The 19,284-nt window shown below is 59.8% G+C and overlaps 1 protein-coding gene across 3 annotated transcripts in view; it reads left to right on the top strand.

Moving 5' to 3' along the window:
• The window catches only part of BEGAIN (brain enriched guanylate kinase associated), a 44,470-nt gene that overhangs the window by 11,344 nt on the left and 13,842 nt on the right, over positions 1 to 19,284 (top strand). For 2 of the 3 annotated variants that reach the window (XM_057544731.1, XM_057544730.1), the window contains exon 2: positions 5,606 to 5,634. The exons of the other annotated variant lie outside the window; for it this stretch is intronic. In XM_057544731.1, coding sequence (XP_057400714.1) covers positions 5,606 to 5,634 — 29 coding nt within the window. The remainder of the gene's footprint in view (positions 1 to 5,605; positions 5,635 to 19,284) is intronic. 3 annotated transcript variants of the gene reach the window in all.

The raw sequence follows: 19,284 nt of genomic DNA, 5'->3' as shown, positions 1-19,284 counted from the left end.
GTCAGGGCATCTGAGCGCCTCTCCCACCTCCAGCCTGGTCCCCACTGGATTTGTATAGGTGCCTCCAGCTGGACTCCTCGGGCCCTGCCCTCACCCCCCAGTGCGTCCTCCGCACAGCAGCCCGAGGGGTCCCCGCTCTGTTCAGCTCTGTCAGGGCTTCCAACCCACTCAAGATAGAAGCCAAAGTCCTGACGGTGGCCCACGAGGCCCCCAACTCAACCTCTGCTCCCCACTGGTGACTGGACGCTCCCTGAACTCAGGGCAGGAGGGGCCCTGCACTGATGCCCCGGGTAATCTGCCTCCCCGCTGTGGGAATATCAGCACCGTGAGAGCAGAGAAGGTCCTCTAGTTTAGTCTGTTCACTGCTGAGTCCCCTAGAACGGGGCACACAGTGAATGTTTGTTGAATGAATGCAAGAAGGCAAGGAGTGATGTAAAACCTCTTAGAAGAGGGTCCACCCTGAGTGATGACGTCAAAAGTCTGGCTCAGGAGCGGCGGCTGCAGCCCTTCACCAGCCCTATCCCCAAGACAGTCCCATACACATACGTGGCCACCGTGTCACTCACAACGTCCTTTGAAGATTTTCCATCCTCCCTAGATGAGGGATTGAGCTCAGAGAGGTTGAGGGTTTTGCCCAAGTTCACATAGCTGCATAGGAAGCCCAAGTCTCCATCAGTGGGAGGTGGGTGGCCGCTGCCTTGGCCACATCTAGGATTTGGTTACCCCCCCCCCCCACAATCTCTGCCCTCTGTACTCTTCGGCTCGTTTCCTCCCCTTGAGAAGAGGGTGAGGGAGCAGGATAAGGAAGAAACCAAGGAAGCTGGAGCTCAGAGTAGATCTAAGGAGGGCCCAGGGGACCCATCACAGGCCCTGAGGGAGGGCAGGGACTCGCCCAGGGTCACAGGGTGAGTCGGAGGCAGAGGGGAGGCCTCAGCACCCAGCAGACCCCTCCCTGACCTGGACCCGCTTTCCTTCTCGCGACAGTTTCCGGCAACCACAAGATTTGGGTGGGAAAGGGCAGCAATACAACCGGGCCAGATGGTCCAGTAGAGGATTCACACATCTGCTCGTGGGGGCCAGTGCGGGACTGACCCGCATCAGCAGAGGGGTTCCCTGGGCAGGGCTCTGTACAGGTGTGTGTGTGCCGGGTACCAAGCGGGCTCAGGTGCCCCCCCAACGTGGGGGTGGGCTTGGGGGAGGGGCATGGGACGATGGGTGGGTGATAGGGACCATGAGAGCAGACCAGAGGCCGCTCGAGGTGGAGAGCAGACGCCGCTGGCTGGGGATAAAGAGCAATTGCGTTCATTCAGGCGTCACCAACTGCTCATCAGAGGCCTCTGCAACAGGCCCTAGGGATGGAGACACCGCGGCTGAAGCAGAGGGGCCCTGCTGTCAGGGGTGTCTCTTGTCGTGCAGGTGCAAATGGACAAAGAGGATGAGTCCAAAGGGACAGGGTGTGATGAGAAATCATTTGGTGGGAGAGAGGAGCTACTTTAGGTGGGCAGTCAGAGAAGCAAAGATCCAGGCGGAGGGAAGAAGTGCAAAGGCCCTGAGGCAGGAGTGAGCTGGGTGAGCTTGGGACCAGCAAAGTGGCCAGTGTGGCCAATGTGTGCCAAGTGAAGGGCAGGTGGTGGGGGTATGGTTAGAGGGTTAGGCACGGCCCAGTTGGTATTTACCAACCCCTCGTGGAGGCTTGACTTGTGACGCGGAGTTGCCTCCCTCCATTGCCCCTTGGGAGCACCTACTATGTGCATCCGTCACGTGCCCAGGTGCCACTGGGAGGATGGCAGCTTGGGAAGCTGGCCGCAACCCTCCACGCTTCTGCACCCAACCTGCAGGGGTTTGCCTCTTGGAGCCTCTGTTTTTGCATCTGTAAAATGGGGGTTGTAAGACCCACCTCGCAAGTCACCATGGGGATTAAATAGGATTGATTTCCTTAACAGGGCCAAAGGCTGCGCTGGCTATACAGCAGGCAACTAAAGGGTGGAGGGGCCTGTCTCTGGCTCTCTGGAAGCTCAGAGTCTCTCAGGGAATAGGGAAAGGAGGGAGGTGGTGGGGCTGTGGTGGTCGGCAGGGAGCTCAGAATACGGCTCGGGGTGAAGGAGGGTGAGCGTTCAGGGCGGCAGGGACCAGCACCGGCAAAGACACAGAAGGAAGAGGTAGCAGGTGGGCTGAGGCAGGGATGCATGGTATGGTCCAGTTTAGCCAACAAGTGGGGCTTGTGTGATGCTAGGAAATAAAGATGGCCACTGGGCTGGACCATCCAGAGGGGCTGGTCCACCTAGAAGAGATAAGAGGAGAGTTTAGGGCAGACAGTGGCAATGTCACAGGTGTGTTGCAGGAATAGGCATGGGGCTGTGAGTATGGGGTGAACCAGAGGGACAGCGCCCAGGGCAGGGATGGACTCTCCCTCGGAGGGCACCCAGAGTGCCAGCCTGTGTTCCTACCTGTATCAGGAGAGCACTGGGACCCCACTTGCCTGTGGGTCCCTGGAGGGGCCAGATGGGGCCTTGAGGGTATTTCCTGCCCCATCATTTCACACTGGGGACCCTAGACATCTCCAGGTCCCTCGTAGTCATGGCCCCCACCAGCCCCTGCCCCCTCCTATAACGGAGGCACTACCTCTGGCCTGAGACCCAGGCAGTGCCCCCATTCTCCTCCACCCAGCCCAACAGGCAGGCCTCAGCTAGCCTCAGGTGACTCAGGGCAAGTCACTTCATGCTCTGGCCCAGGTTTGCTCATCCAAAAGAGGGGCATCTCAGGAATATCCCCAAATCTTGTGATTATGAATTGCAGAGTCAAGACTCAAACGTGGTTCTCCGGCCCCAACACCAAGACCATTGCCAAGGGCATAGCCCCTCCGCATGGGACCAGCCACACACAGCTGTGACTGCTCTTTGCACATACACCCAGAGCACAACTCCCACCCCCTGGGTGAGGTGCTGGGCTAGCCCCGGGACACAGCTGGGAAAGACACAGGCCCTGCCCCAGGGAGCACAGACCTGGTGTGGAGGCCAAACCCAACTACTCCGCTGGGCCTCCATCATGGAGGGCTGACTGGAGGAGGCGGCCTTTAAGGATGAGGGCAGTGGTGACCACACAGGCACTGGGTCTGGGGAGAATGTGAGACTGCGTGGTAGGATCAGAGCCAGGCTTCAGGGTCTAGATTAGCGGAGTGAAGGGAGGGGCTGCTGAGGTGCTGGGGCTGGACCCCCTCCCATTCCGTCAGCCTTCTGCCCCTCCCACCCTCCCTCCCACCCCTCCCCCTGCCACCAGGGCGACTCAGCAGCCTCTCCTAGAGTCCCTTCTTGGGGGAGAAATTCCCAGACAGGCCTTTTAGAAGAGCTGAAACATTCAATATAAATAATAAATGCGAGATTTTTATAATTAAATTTTAATACATTCCTATCAATTTTAGACAAACTCCCTGGCAGGTCATTCATTGTGAGTGACTGATGCAACTGGAGACATATGAGGGGTGTCCCCAGCCTTCGGGTGGGAAAGGTCTCTGAGCAATGGGGTCCAGGCCCAGCTGGGCTCTGTCTCTGAGCTTCGCTCTGCTTATCTGTAAAATGGGAGTGACTGCTTCCCTGAGGAAGAGCTGGACAGTGCGGTGAACGCAGGGCTGCTGGGTGGTGGTGTCCTTACTATCTCTGCCGTTCAGCTGCGAGTGGACTCCCGGGAGGCGAGCCGCGGTTTCATTTCTCAACCATTAGCCCCTGAGGGCAGGGCTCACCTCATTTGCTGCCGCCTCCGAACCCCAAGAAGCAAGCCCAGAGCTAATGAATGAGCGAGGCACCGTGGGTGGCTGATGGAACACTTGGACTTTGGGGCTTGAGGCTGACCCTCGCCACGCAGGGCTCCTCCCACCCTGCGTTGGCGGGGTGGAGGCCAGGCCTGCTGGGTGCTGGGGGTGCCCTGGTGAAGGGACAGGGCTCCTGCCTGGAACTCACAGCCGGAAGGGAAGAGGCAGGAAAAGACACGCCAGAGAGGTGTAGGATTCAAGCATGCATTGTCCGTGTTTATTGAGCGCCTGCTGTATGCTGGGATCTAGTGTGCTGAGCGCGGTGATGGGAACCTGGGAAAGGTGGGCCTGGGTACATAGGGGGCGTCGGGGAGATGCTGGCCAATCGGCCAGCTCTTTGTCTTGGGGGAGGAGGGTATATAGAGGGGTCTGGGCTCGTGGTCTCCGACAACTTTTAGAGCGTCGGGGATTGTGTCTGGCCGCCAGTCCAGACGCCTCGGGGATCCTTTCCTCTGGAATTCCTTCCCGCACCCCAGCCCCTCCGCAGTCCGCGATGCAGAAGGGCAGCAGAGCGCCTCGTCTTGCTCCCCCTGCCCCGAAGCCCAGCTCGCAGGTGAGGAAACTGAGGCCACGGGAGTCTCGGGAGGGCCTGACCAGCACCCGGGGAATCGGTGGCCGAGCCTGGCGGAGGGCCCCCGGTCGGGCCTTCCAGCTCGGCGCTGGCGGCCGGGCTGCGCCCTCGCCCGGCGGGGCGGTGGGGAGGCGGCGTGGGCCCCGACCGGAGCGGAGCGCGCTCCCGGCGGACGCGGCGGCGGCGCCCGGCGCGAGGGGCCGGGATGGGCAGCCATCAGTCTTCCCAGGTGTGTCGCGTGGTCCCTGGGCTCAGCCCCCACCGTCCCCCTTTAATGCCGGCCATGGTACGGAAGGACGGGGAAAAGCCCCCGGGAGCGGCCTCTCCCGGGCGATGGAGAGCCCTCCCCGCGCCCCCCGCTTCGCGCAGGAAGTGCGATCCCGCCCGGGCCGCTAGCGGTCCGGGTCGTTCGCCGGCGCCCGCAGGGTTAACGGCAGCCGGTGGGCCCCCCGCCCGGCCCTCGGAGGGACTACCCGGCTGCGCGGGGCTGGGCGGGGAGGGTCTCCAAGCCGCGCGCGGGCGGGTCTGCGCAAGCCCGGCAGGGAGCCCCGCTGGCGAACAGGGCGCGCAAGGGTTAATCCCTTGGGCCCAGGAGGGGCGAGCCAGGCCCGGACCCCAGAAGCTGAGGGCAGCAGGGTCCCTGATTGAGGAGTCTGAGGTCCCGACTGCTAGCACGCTCGGATCGTGTGCGTGTCAGGTTCTGCACTCCCATACGGCCCCCAATTGCCCGATTTGAACATTCTCCGACTCGGAGATTCTGCAATTCAGGGCTTGGCTTCCTCCGGGAGGGAGCGGGGGCTGGAAGGGTTAACGGGCGGGGTGGGGCGTGGGGGGGGGGGTGTGCAGCGGGGACCGCGGCCGCCGGAGAGTTAACGCAGCCAGGCCGGGTCCCCTCTTTTTCAGGCAGGCGAGACTGGGATCGCCCCGGTCAGCGCGGTCCCGAGTCCCCGGGCCAGCCCCTTCCTCTCCCCGGGGGGCGTAACTCGGTGCGCGGCGGCCCGGGCGGGCTCACCTGTTACTCGGCCGAGGCCCCGCGCACCCACTGAGTCCCAGGGACGGCGGCCAGTGAGTGTGGGCTGGGGGCGCGCGGGCCGGACTTTAAAACAACCGAGCCGCGCGGGGGTGACCCGCCGCCGCGCCCGCCTGTGCCCGCGGTGCCCAGCTCCGCCCGGCGCGGCCGCGGAGCGCACGCCTCCTGCCTGCTGACCCTCTCGTTTGGTTTCTCGCAGGCCTCTGCCGCAGACATGGAGAAACTCAGGTGAGTGAAGCGTCTTCCGTGCCGCGGCTCCCGAGGCCGGGGTCGGGGATGGGGGCGCTAGGGAGGGCGAGGGGAGAGGGCTGTGCCCGAGCGCATCTGCGGCCCGCGGCCGCCCGGCGGGGCCGGCCGGGGCTGGTATGCGTGTGTGTGGTGCGTGTGTGAGCGCGCGCGGCTAGACCGCGGGGAGCCCCGCGCGGGGGGTCCTCGGCCGGGCCGGGGCCGATGCGGCTGGGGGTCGGCGCGCGCGCGGGTTTCCGCGATACCCCGGGCCCTGCCCTGGACTCTGGATTGTCCCCCGGGACCCTGCTCCTGCTGTTACGCATCAGTCCCCCGCGCCGGCCGGTCCCCCATCCCCCAGCTGACAGTTGCCTGTTCTGAGTTTTTAAGTTTCCACCTCGTGGGGGCAGGGGCGGGGGATGGAGTCCTGCCGGCGGGCCAGGCAGTCGCGTCTTGGAGCGATTTTGGGGGAATCCCGCGACGGCGTCTGGGGAGAGTCTCCCTCGGCCTCCCTCCAGGTGCTAAACTTTGAGCCTTGCGGACTCCACTGGGCGCCCTTCTCGGCTGGCCCGGGATCTGTCGATTTGAATATTCACAACTTCCCTTGGGCACCCTGACCCCCACTTTGGGAACACCCCTCCTGTGTCTTCCTTCCGGAAGCTGAACCGAGGCCCAACTCTGGCTGCTGGGTTTCAGGAAGATCCGCGGGGCCTGGAGGGTCTCTTGGCCTCCTCCCTCCCCCTCTTCCCCCCTCCCAAGGCCAGGATCAGCATCCCTGGTGAGGCAGCTGGGTAGCAGGTGCACCCATTCCCCAAGGGGCAGGCACCCAGCAGAGCCCAGCTTGTTCCAGGGCAGGTCCCACGGTCTAGGGGAGAGGGCCCTGGGGCCTTCCCAAGTGACCCTCAGTGCTGTGGATGAGTCACTCGGGAATGCCCAGGGGGACCCTGGGGACAGGTGGGCCCGCACGGAGGCCCCAGACTGGACATGAGTGCAGGGCCATCTTCTGGCCGCTGAGCTGGAGTGCAGCCCTCCCTTGTGGGTCCCACAGGACCAGAACCCATTTGTCTTGGGCTGGGAGGAGGAGTCCAGTCTCTTAGGTCGTAGGAGCTCAGACACAAAACCAAACGTCCATCAGCCAGGCCCACCTTGTCATGGTCAAGGTCCAGGTGGGGCTGATGAGGCCCAGACAGTGGCAGCTCTGCCTCTGGCCACATAGATGAGCTCAGGCCTCTGACCGCAGGCCGGGCCGCTCCTCTATGACCCCATCGGCTGTCATCTCACCAGCACCCCCACTGGATGGGGCTCTCTGCGGAGAAGGCATCACTACTTAGCTGGGACTTGAAAAAAAGGCAGCATTCATGGGGCACCTTGAGGCCAGCCTGGTGGGGGGCCCCTCTCTGGTCCTCTTTCCCTCTCTCTCCATGCCCAGCCAAGGCTCTTGAGCACCTGCCCCTGTGCTCTGGGCAGTAGGGACAGAGACATGGCCCAGCCTGGCTAGGAACACAGGTGGGCAAGTGAGCCGGGTGGGCAGAGCTACCATCTCAGCTGCTGAGGGCACCGAGCGTCTCTTTGTTGGGTGGGCTGAGGGCTTCCCTGAGCGGAATCCTGAAGGCTGGTCGCAGTGGCCAGGGCCCAGGCTGCTGGGCTGCACTGAGGCATCGGAAGCAGAGCTCAGAAGCCGGTGGGACTGGGGGTCCCGTGTGGCCAGGACACAGCATGGCCTCCCAGAACTGGGGCGCATCCTGCTCGCCTCTCCCTCTCACCCTATCAGTAGTTTCAGAGCGACCTCGAGGGCCTTTCCAGACTATTTCTTCCCAGCCAGTACTGGGGCTGCCCCTGTAGGGTTCTGCCCAGCATTTAGTATCGGGGGTCCAGGACCAAGAGGCCCCAAGGGATGTAGGGGAAGTTGGTCAGCATGGCCTCCCATGGTGTAGGTCACAGGGTCCTCTGGCAAAGTCCTGACCCTCTCTGGGGCTCAGTTTCCTCATCTGTAAAGTGGGTATCCTGAGCACCCCCACCTTGCAGGGCTGTTGGGAGGATGACTTGAGATACTGTGGGTGACAGGCCTCACCTGGGACCTGGCCCGCAGCAGGGGTCCAGGTAGAGGTTCACTGTGGGGCATCCAGACTGCGCAACTATGGGTTCCCAGGCAGGAGAAGATTCATCTGTGGTCCAAGGGAAGGGGTCTTGGCTGTCCAGCAGGATGGCCCTGTGCCGGGGTCCTTCCTCCTGTCCTGGGGCCCGCATCGCAGGCTGGCCCTAGGAATCTGAATTGAGCTCCGAGAGGGCAGGCCCTTTGCCCCATCCAACACTTGTCACACAACACACCCACCCACCCGCAGTGCCCGGAACCACAAGGACTATGTCCTTGTGACCCTCAGTGGCTCCCTTTGTGAGCAGGTACCCAGCTGGGACTCCCTCTGCCTGAGGCCCCTCCTCACCACCCACCCCGTACTGCAGCCCCACTTCTGGGTCCCGAACTAGCTGTCACCTTCATGCCTCTCTGCCTTTCATGCCTCTCATGCTGTTCCCTCTGCTCTCAATGCCCTTCCACCCACCTTCTTGTCCACATGACAGACTGGTTATCCTCCTTGTCATCTTCTCTCTGTGGCTTTTGTGACTCTCTTATCCCTCACCCCCAGGTGGGCTCATTCCCCCTCTGTGTACCAGCTCCTGCGCTGGCGCTGAGACAGGTCAGCCCTCCAGAACAGGGACCCAGGCCCAAAACACAGGCTCCCAGAGATCCCAGGTTGGAGACACTAGCCTGGGGAATCAGAGAGGGCTTCCTGGAAGCAAGGACACTTGAGCCAAGGCTTAAAGAATGAATAGGAGTTTGCAAGGAGGACAGATAGTACGAGCCTTCCTAGAGGTGCAGAGTCCTGGGGGCCTGAGGAAGCAAGGCTGTGTTCAGAGAGACTGGTGAGGGGTGGGGAGTGGAGGTCGGTGGGGTGTCCTCTGTCCTCTCCGCCGCATAAGGAAGCCCCTGCGAGCAGAGCATGGGGTCCATTTCTCCAGCCCCAGATCTGGCCGCCTCTGCTCTGGCCTGATGTGTGCCCCCTGCCCCTCGCTCACTCAGCTCTTCTGCCTCTGACTGCTTGAAAAACTCTTCCTGTGACACTCAAATATTTGCAGATATTAGCGAGTCCCGGCTGGCTGTCAGCATGCGGAGCCGCTGCACCGCTAATCCCCAAGTTAATCCCCTCCTCTGCCTTCCTCTGCCCCGGGTCCGCCTGCCTTCACTCCCGCCGTGGCCACTTTGCTGCATGCCTTTTGGCAAGCCATTTCCTCTGTGGGAGACTCAGTTCTCTCCTCTGTCATAGAGCAAAGTGGGTCAGTCGCCTCACATGGCACCTGGGACACAGAAGGTGCCCAGGAAACCCAGAGCTATTCCTGTTCCAAGTCCACCCCTCCCCCCACAATATAATTGTTCAAAGTTGTGAACCGTGCTAGGCTTCTAGAAAAAGTAATAAACATCTGTGCCGTTTAGAGGTTAACTTTAGGACGACCACCACCCAGGTCAAGAAGTTGAATGCTGCCAACCTCCCAGGGACCAGCCCCCACCGAGACCCTTCCCCAGTCACAGCCCCCTCCTCCTCCCCCCGGAAGTCTTCAGGATCCTGGCTTTTGTGATAAAGCGGTTGCTTGTTTTCTTCCCGATTTGGCCGCCCAAGAGCATCCCTAACTGACACTGTTTTGTTTTGCCTGGTCTGGAACTTCACATGCATGGTGTCTTTTAGCCTGTGCTTTCCAGGTTGGCTTTTTTTTTCACCCAAACGTCATGTTTTCGAGAGTTGTCCTTAGCGTGCGTGGAACTGCCCATTGCTGGCTCTCTTGGGGAACGGCGTTTGTGAGTGAAGTTATCTCTTTGTTCACTGATGGCTGTCTGGGCGGGCGGCTTCCAGCCTGGACCATTGTGAATGAAGCTGCTGTGACCATGCCCGTCCAGGTGCTGGGGAACACGTGCAGCCTTTTTGGGGTACCCCGGGGCGGCACTGCTGGGGCACAGGGCACGCCCTCTGCCAGCTTTAGGAGATGAGGCCACACCCTCCCCGCCGCACTGGGACTTCCTGTGTCCCCGCAGCGTCCCCGCACTGGGCTCTGTCAGGCCACAGGCGGGGAGCTGCTCCTCCGGTGGCGTTAATTGCACGGCCCTGGATTACTGCCCATTTGGGCTTCCTCGTTTGACTTCTGTGTGTTTTTCCATCAAGTTGTCCTATTGATTTGGAGCTCTTCAGAGAACCCTTGTCAGTCACACGTGTGGCAAATGCACCTCCCGCTGGTTGCTTGATTCTCACTCTTTCAATGGTCCTCTGATGAACAGAAGTTCTTAATTTTAATTCCGTTGAGTTTCTCTTGAATCTTTTAGGCTTTTACTTTTTGATGAAAGCTTTTTGTGTCCCGTTTAAGAACCCCTTCTGATGTCATGAAGCTATTGAAAGTGATTTTCATGTATGGTTTTGGGGTTAGGCTCCTTTTGGTCGTTGTTCTTTGTGGTTTTTTGCTGTTGTTGTTTAGTTGGTTGGTTTGGTTTTGGTTTTTGGTTTTGTGTATATGTGTTTTTTTGCTTTTTTGTGTTTTTTTGGGTTTTGTGGTTTTTTTATTTTGGGGGTTTTTTATTGGTTTGGGGGATTTTTTTGGTTTTTGGGTTAAAAAAATTTTTTTGGTTTTTTGGCTTTTTTTGTTTTCTGGGTTTTGTGGTTTTCTGGGTTTTGTGTTTTTAAATTATTTTTAGGTTTTGGGGGGTGTTTTGGGTTTTGTGTTTTTTACTTTTTTGGGAGGCTTTGGGTTTTGTATTTTGTGGGTTTTTTGTTTTTTTTAATTTTGGGGTTTTTTGTTTTTTTTAATTTTTTTGTCTTTTCTGGTTTTGCGGGTTTTTGGTTTTGTGGTTTTTTTAAATTTTTGGTTTTTTTGTTTAGGTATTTTTTTGCGTTTTTTGGGGTTTTGTGAGAGTTTGGGGGTTATTTTGTTTTTTGGGTTTTTTTGTTTTGGGGGTTTGTTTTGTGTTTTTTTGTTTTTGTTTTTTAAATTTTTTGCTGTTTTGTTTTTTAAATTTTTTCGGTTTTTCTTGTTTTGGGGTTTTTTTTGCTTTTTGGGTTTTGTGGGTTTTTTAATTTGGGGTTTTTTTGTTTGCTTTTTTGTGTTTTTTTTTTTGGCTTTTGTGGGGGTTTGGGGGTTTTTTGATTTTTGGCTTTTTTTTGTTTTTTGGGTTTTGTGGGTTTTCTGTGTGCTTTTTTTCACACAGACGTCAAACGCTCAGGCCCATACTCTTGATTCATTCGTGTCACCCACGCGTGTTGCAGTGCCGCCTATACCAGATGCCACTCACTGTGCCGAGACACTATGCCAAGTGCCAGGCTGATGCCCTGGAGGTCGCCCCAGAGATGCCAACTCGCACTGGCCTCATTTCCAGAGGCTCTCCCTGCCCACCCCCTCTAGCCACCAGGCCTCGATGCCGCTCCTCAAGTCCATCAGACAGGCTCCTGCCCCAGGGCCTTTGCAGGCGCCTTTCCTTCTGCCTGGAATGTTCTTCCCCAGCTATCCACGTGACTCCCTGCCTCTCCTCCTTTCACATCTTTCTCAAATGTCATCCCTGGTCAGGGTGGGGCTCCTGACCACTCATTCCATTTACAATTATAGCCCCTCCCCCATCCTCCTCCTCCTCCTCCCTGCCTTGATTTTCCATCTCCCTCGTCCCCACCTGACTCTCAGTTTGTCTTATTTATTTATCTTATTTACATCCGTCTCCCCCCCCAAAGAACAGCAACTGACTGCTGATCCCCAGCACTTAGAGCTGTCACATAGTAGGTGCTCAGTAAACGCTCTGGAATGAGACCAAAGTGTGGTGCACAGTGCGGAAGGGGGATGGGGAATAGCTATTCCCCATGCTTCATGATGCCCGAGAGGGGGCCCTCCACTCTGCCCCCCAGGAAGGGGAGTGTTGGGGACACTTTTGCCCCCCACCCCCTCAGGGAGTAGTGGGTTTTAAAAAAAATCACCCCGTGAGAGGCCCTCGGAGGTGTGAGAGCCTCCACTGGAGGGATCTGGCCTCAGCAGCATGTAGGGGAGCCTTCCTGAGAGGGAGATGCTTGGACAGAGATGAGGAGGAGTGGGGCGAGGGCATTCCCGGCAGGGCGTCCGACGTGGGCAAAGGCCCGCGGGCAGGGGGGATGCTCTTCCTCACCTGGCGGCTGAGCTCTGCCCTTCTCGGGCTCTCGGCCTCCTGCCCCCGCCAGCCAGGAGGGATCACGGAGCCGAAGGGGTTTGGGGAAACAGAGGCCAGAGGCGGAAAGGGGCTTGTCTAGGTCTCCGGGGTCAGGACAGCCACAGCCTCCCAGAGCAGCTGGACACTGCCCAGTGGGAGGAGGCCTCTCTGTGTTTGACCCAAAATTTGCAGCCCACTGGCCCCTTCCAGTGTTCCCTCCTGAGGGCCACACCAGCACCCTTCCTGAAGTCCAGAGTGAGGATGCACCTCCGAGGCCTCCGGGCCCCCACTGACCCTTCAGAAAACCCAAAGCTCTTGTGTGGCACCCAGCGCCCCTCTGTGTGGCCACCTGAGCCCTGGACCCAGCTGCTCCTCCCGGCTCTGCCTCACTTCTAAACATGATTCTAGTGGAGGAAGTCTTATGGGCTAATTCTCACTAAGCTGTGAATGACTGCCTCACTTTGATTTCTCCCTTTGGGAGTCAGGGCATTATAAAGGGACCCTCCACATGGACTGTTCTCTCTTACCTTCTTCTGCCCTGCCCTTCAAAGTCTCCTGTCCTCACAGCCCATCTGAGTCCCACTCCTCTGCAAAGGCTCCCTGATGAAGTATGTGGTTAAGAAGGTGGACTTACCTGGATTTGAATCCCAGACCTGCCACTTACTGGCTGTGTGGACCTGGGCAAGTTTCTGAACCTCTCTGATTCTCAGTTTCTGCATCTCTAAAATGCAGATCGTAATAATAGCACCTAACTTAGAAGGTTGTTTTGAGAATGAACTCGTGAACGTGAAGCTGGGCACATGGCTGGCACTGTGTGGGCCGCTTCTCCCTGTTAACTGCATGCCCCCCTCTCACATGGTCTCATTTGTTCCCAGGCCCTGTTTCCCCAACCATTGGGCAGATGGCATTATTCCCATCGTGAAGGAGAGGACCACCTGGCGAGGGGGGGTGTCGGGCTGTGACCTGCAGACCTAGACTGAGTTAGGACTGCGAGAGCATTTCAGAGTCGGGGGGGGGCAGCGGGCCGGCTCTGCTGCCCCCCCAGACTGCATTTTTCCCAGAGAGAGCACATCACCAGTCCCGGGGGTGGCTGAGTATTTCAGAGCAAGGATGAGCCGTGTACCTGTTTCTCAGCGTTCTGCCTCACCCCCATTAACCACGGGCAGAAAGCCAGCCCTGACTGTTGGAGATCTCTGGCCCCCTCCTGCACGCTCTCACTCTACCTTCATGACGGCCTGAGAGCTGCCGCATCGCCTGCATCCCTCGACAGGCCCACTGAGGCTCTGGAGGCGTTGCCCATCAGGGCGCCGGTGTCAAGGACAAGGCCTGGGTGTCTCTCTTGAGCGATGGAGCTGCCGCTACCTGACATGGGAAGGATGGAGATGGGGCAGGTGGGGATGCACGAGATGTCTGTGGGATGGGTGCCCGGGAGCAGGTATCCTGGGATCTTCAGCCCTCGTGGCAGACAGCATGGGGGTGCCCTGCCAGGGCAGGGGGTTGCGCCTCTGTGTCCTGTGTCCTGGCCGGAGGGGCTGCCCTGGGGAGGGTTCTATCCTGGCTCCCATGCTCACTAGCCGGGTGCCCTTGACAAAGGCCCTGGCCCTCCAGGCCACAGTTCCTTCATCTGTACAATGGGTAGCATCCCCCCTCCCTGCCAGGCCTTGGGTGAGGATTCAACGAGGGGACTGTCAAGGGCACGCAGTAGGTCTCACTGGGTGATTGAATGATTGAATGGGGGTGATCTCGGGGGAAGCTTCCAGAGGAGGTGATGGTCACAGGTGTCCTTTGGGCTTTGGTTACTGATGGGGAAACTGAGGCCCAGAAAAGCAGCCTCCTTCCTCGGCCCCAGTGCCTTGCAACCACCTGCTGCTGCTAAAATCTATCATCATAACGCCAGTTCTTTTCTTCCAGACTCAGTTTGGCCCCCAGGACTGTCTCCTGTGGGTGTGGAGAGGTGCGGGGTAGGTGGGGCGGTGAGGGCAGAGGGACCAGGGACCAAAGGCGTCCCAGAGGGGCCCAGGGGCACGCAGAGAGTGCTGGGATGGGGCAGGCCACCCTATGCCCTGTGCTCCGGGGTCATCAACAAGCCTCCCACAGCCCTGATTACCTTTATGATCCCCAGAATTCCGGAAAACAGGCCCCACCGCCGATCCAATTAATGCGTGCCCATGTCTGTGGTGGGGTGGTCAAATTAGTGAATCCAGCGTGGGTTCCGTGGTGGCCAGTAATGAACCCGACCATCAGAGTGTGGAACGGCAGCCTCTTCTCACCTGGGCTCCAGGGCAGCGTGGCAGGCGCTGGGAGGTTCATCTGGGAGCCCGGCGGGGAGCTCCTCACCAGCGGTAGGACCACACCACCCACCTGTCCTCCCCGCGGACGCCCCCTGAGCACGGATTCTGGGCAGAGAGCAGGTGTGGCCTCGGGGCAGGGGAGGGGTCCAGGGCCAAAGTGTGCACAGTCCCGCCCTCCAGGCCCCCCCAGTATAGGGGGGAAGAAAAGAAGAGTAGATAAGCAGCAGTGCTGGGCTGGGTGCTGGGAAAGACGAGGCCAGGCAGGGGTGCCCCAGGAGCCCCAACACAGCCAGAAAGGGGGCCTTGGGGGCTTCCTGGGGCCTGCTGTGTGGCTGGCCCTATCTCTCCTGAGGCAGCCTCCTTAGGACTCCCTGTCCCGACTCACCCACCGGAGGGACAGCCCCAGGCCGGAGCCTGTCGCCAGTCCTTTCCGCTGTGGAGCTCCCCAGGGGCTCCCGGCGCCCCGAGCAAGGGGACCGGACACTTGGCCCGCACTCGGGGCCAGGCGCGCTCGGCCTCCTGCCAGCTGACCCAGGCCTGGGCTCTGGCCACACTCGTCTCCCGGCCTTTGCCCAAGCTGTGTTTCCCGCACAGATAGCTGGCCTTCTTCATGACGGGCACGGGATGACCTCTCCTGCCGGTGCTGGAGGCCCTCCTCCATGGGGTCACCTCTGTCTCTGTAGTCAGGCTGCCAGATAAAGTACAGAATGGCCAGTGAAATTTAAATGAATTTAAATAAATGTCACTGGGCATCCTCTACTTTATCGGGCTCCCCGATTTCAATAAACAGCTGGATGCTTATTTAGTGTAAGTACTTCCATGCCGTGTTTTGCACATACTTAACACTGAACACTCATTATTGACCTGAAATTCAAAGTTCACCCTCTCATGATCATTTCAGGGGGCTCAGCCCTTAGAGAAATCAGAGAGCAACTTCTTCTGGCAGAGCCAGACAAACAAAACCAAACCCCTAAAGCCCCTGACCTCAGAGGCAAGGAACAGCCCAAAGCCCTGGAAGCTGCGAGGGGAATTCGGGTTGCTCGTCAGGAGACCTGCAGCCTGTTGGCCCGGGGTGGCGCTTTCTCCCTCTGAGCCTCAGGTTGCTCATGTGTAAAATGCATTCACTCTGTGTTTTTCATTCATTCAGCGAATGTTTATTGGGCCCTCCTGGTAGCCAGGCTCTGCTGCAGGGTCTGAGGACCCAGCAGGGAACGAGGCAGACAGAAATCCCTGTCCCGGGGAGCTGCCACTCCAGGGGGTGAGGCCAGGGACACACAGGCCCGGCAGGGAAACGGGGAGAGAGGATGCCTGCAGAGCGTAGGAAAGGCCTCGCCAAGAAAGTTGCGTTTGAATGTTGAGTGAAGGAGGAGAGGGGCAGCCGTGGGGTATCTGGGAGACAGATCCAGGCAGAAGAACAGCAGGTGCAAAGGCCCTGAGGCAAGGCCATGCTGAATGCGGCTGGAAGGTGAGGTCCAGGGGGCAATGGGAAGGCCACCTGCCATCAGGTGATCAGCGTGAACACATTGGGCTTGACCCTAGCGATGTAGGAGCTGTGGAGAGGGGGGGTGGATTGGACTTAGCCTTCAACAGGACCCCTCTGGCTGAGAGCAGGTGAGGGCAGGAGCCGGTTAGGAGGCTGTGCAGCAATCCCGCGCAAGAGAAGTCGGACTCAGGGTGGCGGGCGGCGCTGGAAAGAGAAAAAGAGTCAAGGGTGCCTCCAGGCTCGGGGAGGAGCGCTGGCCCTGCTGGGTCGGGGCAGGGATTGGAGAGCGCCGGCCTTGCTGGGGCGGGGCAGGGCGGGGCAGGGATTGGGGAGCGCTGGTCTTGCTGGGGCGGGGCGGGGCGGGGCAGGGACTGGGGAGGGAAGGCTGTGGATTTGGGGAGGTCGAGCGGAGTGGAATACAGTGGGCCCTGCAGGTCTGTGCCGCCTGCGAGATATCCAAGCAGAGATGGAGGCAGCAGAGGGTATGCACACCTGGAGTCGGGGAGACACAAATTTGGGGGCCCTCAGTGGAGCGATGGTATTTGTGGCTGGGGTCACCATGGGGTGAGTGTACCCAGGGAAGGAGAGAGATTGGAGGCACTGTTCCTGGGTCCTGCTGGTTAGGAGGTCTGGGAGAGGAGGGCCACCCGCAGAGGAGGCTGAGAAGGACGGCCAAGTGAGGATGGTGTTTGCAGGAGGAGGGAGGGGTCGACCGTGCCGTTGGCCGCTGAGGGCTCAGGTCACGTGAGCACTGAGATGAGGGACCGGCAAGAGCTGGTTCGGCAGCGTGGAGGGGACACGAGCCAGGTTGGGTATCGGTCCTGGCAGGATGGGTGCAAGGACAGGCAATGTTTGTTGGAGCAGAGATTGAGGACAGGTCCTGGAGGGTCAGCAGAGGGTTGTTCTCAATATGGCAAGCGTACCTGCATGTTCTTGTGCCGGAGACAATGATCCAGAAAAGAGGGGAAAATTGGTGGTCTGGGAGCGAGGGGAGAGTAGCTGGAGCCGCGCCTGGAGTGGGCGGAGGGGCTGCCTGGCGGGTTGTCTATAGTCACAGGCGGGCAGATGCTGGTAGGTGGGGAGACCTGGCGGTGGCATCTGCGGAAGTTCCCTTGGGGTGGCTTCTTTTTTCCCATGGAAGAGGAAGCGAGGTCATCAGCTGTGAGTGGCGGTGCAGGAGGAGGCGTTGGGAGGTTGAACAGAGAGGAGAAAGTGAAGGAACGGAACAGGGGATGTGGTAAGGTTCCCGGGTCAGTCTGCCGGATGAGCAGAAAGGGAGGCCTGTCAGCTCGGCCGTGTGACTTCCTGCCGTCTGTACAGGTGCAGGCGCCGAGTCTATGGAGAGCTGGCCCTAACCAGAGTGGGGTTTGGGAGGTCAGGGAGGGCTTCTTGGAGGAGGTAAATAGAGTGAACTAAAGAACAGGGGAGGGGATGTTCTGAGCAGAAGGGGCAGCATGTGCAAAGGCCCAGCGGTGACTCTGCAGCTGCTCCACCCACTTGCCCCGGTTGCTCTGCTTTGTCCTGGCCCCGAGCACCCCTGGGTCCACCCACCCACTGAGGGCTCACAGGCTGCAGTGCTGCCAGCTCCCAGCACGTGGTTCTGCCTTGATGGGGGTTGGGGGAGGGGGGCGGTGGGAGCAGGGCTGCAGCCGCCTGATAAGATGAGGCGGAGGCGAGATGAAATGTTCCCTGCGGCGTCTCCCGTCTCCTGCTCCTGTCCCTGGGCAGGAGAGCAGCGGAGAGGCCATGTCACCGGGCCACGAGGAGGGAAGAGGGACTGGTTTCACTGGACGACCTCGGCCAGCAAACCAGGAGAGAGCAGGGCCTGAGCAGGCGTAGAGTTTGAGATCACCCCCTGTCTGGCTTGAGCGGGTGACCCCTCCTGGCTGTGGGCCCCCAGGCCAGCCCTGTGACAGTCCCCTCCCCCAGTACACATGCACACCCATGCACGCACCTGCACGCTGTTGCACAATGGCCTGGCGTGTCCAGAGTCCCCTTCTCCATGCACGTGGTGTTGCTGGTGAAACTGCTGCAGAGTCAGCCGAGGGGCTGCCCAGGGGCTGGGCAGGCGTGTCTGAGCCACAGACCAGTGCCAGCCAGATGCCCAGAACCGTTTTCCTCCAAGGAGAAGCTCATGGCCCACCAGGAAGCAGGATGATGTGTGGGAGACAGTTCAAGGGAGAGTCTAAAGGGCTGCGATTTGCACTAAAATCTGGCATCTCAACGTGAGGGGAGGAACAGCTGGCCCAGTGTTGAACCCCAGGAAGGCTGTGTGACGTCATCGCCGTGAACCTCAGTTTACTCATCTGCCATATGGGTGTGGTGCACACCTCCCTCACAGGGTGGCCTGAGACTAGATGAGTAGGTATGTGTGGGCACCTGGGGCAGGGCAGGCCCTCGGCAGGTGCTGCGGGTGTTGGTTAACCATTCATGCCCACCTGCCCCTCGAGACATGTCCTGAGTAGGTTCCCAGTGGGGACACAGGATGGAATCAGTGCGGCAGTGATCAAGTTCAAGGGGAATAGAGAAAGACTGTTTGTTCTGAGACACAGAAAAGTGGTGGCCACCAAGCACGGGGGCACACGCCAGGGCACGGGGGGCCTCGGCAGGGACGAGGGGGCTCTGAGACCCTGCACGGGTTGTCTCTGGCTCCTTTTGTGGAAGGATCGTGGCACCAGACCTTCTACAGGGAGACTCAGAGATGATGCCAGCATGGGGCAGGGACAGAGGCTCTTCTGCAGGGACCCGGCCCCAGGCCCACGCAGGGCATCCCAAGAGTCTGATGCGGTGGTCCCAAGGTGCCCACTGGAGGCCCACCTGGGAGAGGACCAGCTGGGTCTGAGCAGCTCTGGGGGCAAAGACCTTCTCCCAGGGCTGGAGTCACCTTGGCCAAGGTGGCCCATCAGCGGTAGCTCTGAGGGTGGTTCTATGGTGTCTGCCTCCGCCGGGCATTGTCCTTGACACTGGGAGCCGGCACGAGTCCCTGTGCCATGAGTTCCAGGGTGTCGGCCCCTGCGGGAGGGTGAGAGGCCAGTGGGGGAGGGGTCGGGTGCTCTGATCCTCACCAGCGCCTCAGGGGAGCAAGGAGGACTTGGGGGGCTCACCCCCACCCATTTATCCAACCCCAGAGTAGGCCCCGGGGATATAAAAATGCACCGGACCTTGCAGCCCCGGAGAGAAGATCGGCTTCTCTCCTGCAGATGTTTCTGCAGCCGTTCACGCAACACGTGTTGCTGGTCACTGGCTCCACGTGGGCACAGCACGGAGCACTGGGACGAGTAGGTGAAGGAGGGAGGTGGTCCCAGGGGAGGGCAGGCAGGTCCCCAGGTCGTTGTCCCCGCAGGAATGAGAGAGAGTGGAGGAGGGAAGGCTGTCCCTGGCGGCAGGGGCCTGAGAGGGAAGGTACCTGGCCGAGAGGACGGCGAGGACAAAGGCCCTGAGGTGGAAAGGAAGGGGCTCAGGGTAACTCGGGCACAGCCTGGAGCCAGCGTGCGGGAAGGGAGCCAGCACAGGGCGAGGTGGGGGCCGTGGGGGTCTGAGGGGACGGGGACTTGGGGGAGGAATCTTGGGGAATTTTGCCCAGAGGCGGGAGTGGTCTGGCTGGGTTTCGTGACCTGCCGTCTGGTGGATGGCGGAGACCGGACTGGGGGCCAGCAAGGAACAGGAGACCGGGCGCC

The sequence above is a fragment of the Balaenoptera acutorostrata genome, chromosome 3, assembly GCF_949987535.1.
Source record: "Balaenoptera acutorostrata chromosome 3, mBalAcu1.1, whole genome shotgun sequence".
Classification (NCBI taxonomy): Eukaryota; Metazoa; Chordata; class Mammalia; order Artiodactyla; family Balaenopteridae; genus Balaenoptera; species Balaenoptera acutorostrata.
The sequence above is the reverse complement of the archived record's forward strand: the minus strand, read 5'-3'. Positions and strand labels throughout refer to the sequence as shown.